Raw genomic sequence first — 3,957 nt, 5'->3', positions numbered from 1 at the left:
ACTCTCACACACTCACAGTCACACAACACACACTCATACTCACCACGAGAGAGAGAGAGAGAGAGAGAGAGAGAGAGAGAGAGAGAGAGAGAGAGATGGAGAAGGGGACAAAAGGGTTCAGCTTTTTGAGGGTGAAAGTGAGATCTTTTAAGCGCACATCTGTTTAGCAAGAGGCAAAGTCTTAAACCACCCACAGAGCGATATAGAGAGTGAGAGAGAAAAAATCACAACGTCATAAAAAAAAGACTTAATGTGCACGCCATTGTGGTGAGATAGAAAGAAAGATGCAAATGGAATTCCAAGTCTAACATCACAACTTCAACAAATTAGGGCTTTATTCTTTGCAATCATATCATATATTCTTCACTTCACTCTCAAAACTCCCCCAGGTAACAACACACAGCACTTCTCCATAAACCCCTTCCTTAAAAAACCAAAACCCATGTTTTTGTTTTTCTTTTCTTTATTTTTTATTGTTCTTTCTTTCTTAATTACTTAGTTATCACTTTTGTTTTCAGTTGAAGAGACATGTTGGACTATGAATGGGGGAACCCGTCCACGATAATGCTCACCGGAAATGAAGACAGCTCCGCCGCGGGCTCCGACCAAACCCACCGTCAAATCTTCGACCACTACGCGTCCCACACGCTCATCCCCGACCACTTCCTACACGCGCCAATGCACTCCACCGCCACCACTGCCGCGGCAACCACCGCGGATTTCACCCACCACCACTTCAACCCGCAACCCCACCACCATAACCACATGAACCACCACCACCATCACCACGCCTTCTTCGACCCACGCGCCTTCCATGGCGCGTCGAACACGTCCTACCCCCCACCCCCTTCCATGCTTTCCCTTGACCCACTGCCTCACGTCAACGCTGTTGGGTCTGGGCCTGGACACGGGCCCGGGCCAGGACCCGGGCCAGGCGGACTTCTCCTTGTCCCCAAGTCTGAAGAAGTCGGTCGGCCCATGGACTTTGTCGGCTCACGAATTGGACTCAATCTCGGAGGACGAACTTACTTCTCGTCCTCTGAGGATGACTTCGTGAGCCGGCTCTACCGTCGGTCTAGGCCCGTGGAACCGGGTTCGACTATCTCGTCGAACTCGCCGCGATGCCAGGCCGAGGGTTGCAATGCTGATCTGTCGCAAGCCAAGCACTATCACCGCCGCCACAAGGTGTGCGAGTTTCACTCCAAAGCCGCCACCGTCATCGCCGCCGGCTTGACTCAGCGATTCTGCCAGCAATGCAGCAGGTTGTGGTGGTGCTAGTTTGTTCCTCACCGTCGGAAATTGCATCAATCATTGAGTTCAGCTCCCTCGGGGGCACTTTCGTCTTTTTACACACCTACCTTTGCTTCTTGCCGTAGAGCTATTTTATTTCACTTTGAACACAAAAAACACAATACTGACTAACCGGTTGAATTTTCAGTTTAAATTAAATGTTCATTAAATTGAAAGCCTTTTCAAATGACAGAAAGATCCTTAATTTTGATGACTATTTTCGACTGAATTATGAATGCAAACATGCAGTTGCACAACACAATGTTGTTTTGTTTTGTCCACGAAAAATGTTACACCGCAATTTTTTGAACACATTGTACTTATGATTCAAATTTATTAAAAATTGTGTAATTTTTGTGTGAGACTTATTTTTTACTTGATAAATGATTTTATAATATTTTTATCACCTTTCATTAATAATAAAAAGTGTTAAAAATATGCATTAAAGAGAATGCTGTTGTTGCAATCATCTTGGAGCCTTGGTTTGGAGGTGTGGGTGGAAAAGGCCGAAAGTGCCCTTGGGGGAGTGTTGATAATGATTGAGTTTGCCGTACGTGGGGAAATCCCGAGGGCATTTGCGTCCCTAACATGTTTCTTGTTTGCTCTTACTCTATTTTCAGTTTTGCAACCTACGTACTGCATCGTTTTGCTCCTTTTAGTTAGTACCATTAAAAACCGCTGCATAGTAGTGCATTGCATCAAGAAACTTTAAATTATTATTGTAGTAATAATAATTATTTTTTTAGGGTACGTGTTTACTTAATTATTATTCTTTTGATTTTGACGTGCAGGTTCCATCTTCTTTCTGAGTTTGATAACGGAAAACGTAGCTGCAGGAAGAGATTGGCAGATCATAATCGCCGCAGAAGAAAAACTCAACAACCAACTCAAGAAATTCAGAAATCTCAGCCTTCTTTGGATAATGTTGCAAGTACAACCTTCTCTCTTGAATTCTTAATTCCCCTTTCTTAATTATTCTGACACTCGCCACTAAATTAGTAAATTATTACTAATTGTTATCATGGGTTATAAAATAAGTACTAATCAAGAGCCAAATTATCTTTAATTATCTTGTTATCCAAAAATTAATTACTTAACAATAAAGTTTGAGTTTAAAACTTTATATGCACACTAGTTAAATTTCTTAGTAGAAGCTAGCTCAATTTTATTAAATTTTGTGTTGGACAAGGGGTTACTAATTAATTATTATTACAAATTTTTAATTTTTATTTTATGGAGAATGAAGGTTTTCTCTTTCATAATTTTCCTTTCTATTTGCAAAAATTTTGCACTTTTCTTTGGCAGGATCTCCACCGGACTCCGGAGCTCAGTCTTCATCGTCGGTGACGGTGGCAGTGTCGCCACCGGATTATTTCCGGCAGAGGCCATACCAAAGCACAAACAACCCTTCATCGATTTCAAGCTCACTGTTTTTCTCAAGCGGGTAGAGTTCACGTTGGAGAAGTTTAATTTGCATGGCTAATTAATATTTGCAAGAAATTAACGGAGGAGCGTCAACAATAATATATAGTGAACTACTACTTCCACTTGTAACTCCCAATTTAATTTCAAACTCTTAATCTCGCGTTATTAATTTGTACGAATTGTGATTTAAAGCATCTATGTTAATCCCTCCCCTTAATTTTCTATATGTATTTAATAGTATTTGTTTACTGTTGATTATTATTGGCCCCTTTGGGGTGCTACTAGTACAAGCTGATAGCCATAGCACAAATGGAATTCTGCCCAATGGCCCCTACTTTTTATGATCTGTTCAGCTTTTTTTTCACTGCTGTAAAATTTAGTTATGGTAAACCGTAGAAGGGAAAATTGGACCCCTCAATTTGGATTTTCCCGGAAATAGGACCTGTTTGGTTCTGGGGGGGTTGTTGCAGCGGAGCACGGGTGTTCAGGCCTATACACATTCATTTTGGAGCATTGAATTATTTTCCTTTTGTCTGGCCCTGGAATTTTTCCGGAAAAATGAAGGGATCATGTGAATTATGAACATGTATAATAACCTATAGTATATAGTATATAAAAATAAAAATAAAAAAGGTAAAACTAATAGAGTTGAATGTTAATTTGTAGCTAGGAACATTTATTGGAATCCCTAGCCGTCAAGCTGTCTCCTCTATGGAAGCTATATAGCTGTACTAAACCCAGTTATTGTTTCCAATATATCAACCTGCAGATGCCCCTTTTCTTTCTCTGGCTCTCGCTTTCTCTTTAATTTCTCTCTCTCTCTCTCACACACAAACACAATGTCATCATACATGTGTGGCTATTCCTTGTTAAGTACCTACCGGTTGGGTCTACCCAAAAACCAAAACCAAAGTAGAGGGAGGATATCCTAATCTTTGAGGTGATTTTAGCATTTGATTGCATATGGGACCTTTCTCTCTCCTCTTTCTCTCTTAAACAAGTGAAATACACCTTCAATTTGAAGTTATGAGATAGTTCTGAACTATCATGATTTCTATTAACCTTGTAATTAGATGTTATTAATTATTGGTTAAAATATATTTTAGATATTTAATAAATATCTGAATTTTGTATATATTGCTGATAAAAAAATTTACGTTGAATCTTTAATAAAATAATAGTTTTATTTTTTATTCTTAATATTTTTTTCATTCTTGATAAATTAATAAAAAAAATTTGTTT

General features: G+C 39.4%; 1 protein-coding gene across 1 annotated transcript; it reads left to right on the top strand.

Moving 5' to 3' along the window:
• Nucleotides 1–3,056, top strand: LOC114418738 (squamosa promoter-binding-like protein 8). Its single transcript, XM_028384222.1, has 4 exons — nucleotides 1–389; nucleotides 519–1,262; nucleotides 2,082–2,221; nucleotides 2,596–3,056. Exons 2-4 carry the CDS (start codon nucleotides 529–531, stop codon nucleotides 2,736–2,738), a joined length of 1,017 nt encoding a protein of 338 aa, XP_028240023.1. The 5' UTR covers nucleotides 1–389; nucleotides 519–528; the 3' UTR covers nucleotides 2,739–3,056.
• The last annotated feature ends 901 nt before the right edge of the window (nucleotides 3,057–3,957 follow it).

The sequence above is a fragment of the Glycine soja genome, chromosome 7 (assembly GCF_004193775.1).
Source record: "Glycine soja cultivar W05 chromosome 7, ASM419377v2, whole genome shotgun sequence".
NCBI lineage: Eukaryota > Viridiplantae > Streptophyta > Magnoliopsida > Fabales > Fabaceae > Glycine > Glycine soja.
Note: the sequence above shows the minus strand (reverse complement) of the source record. Positions and strands in the feature narration are given on the sequence as shown.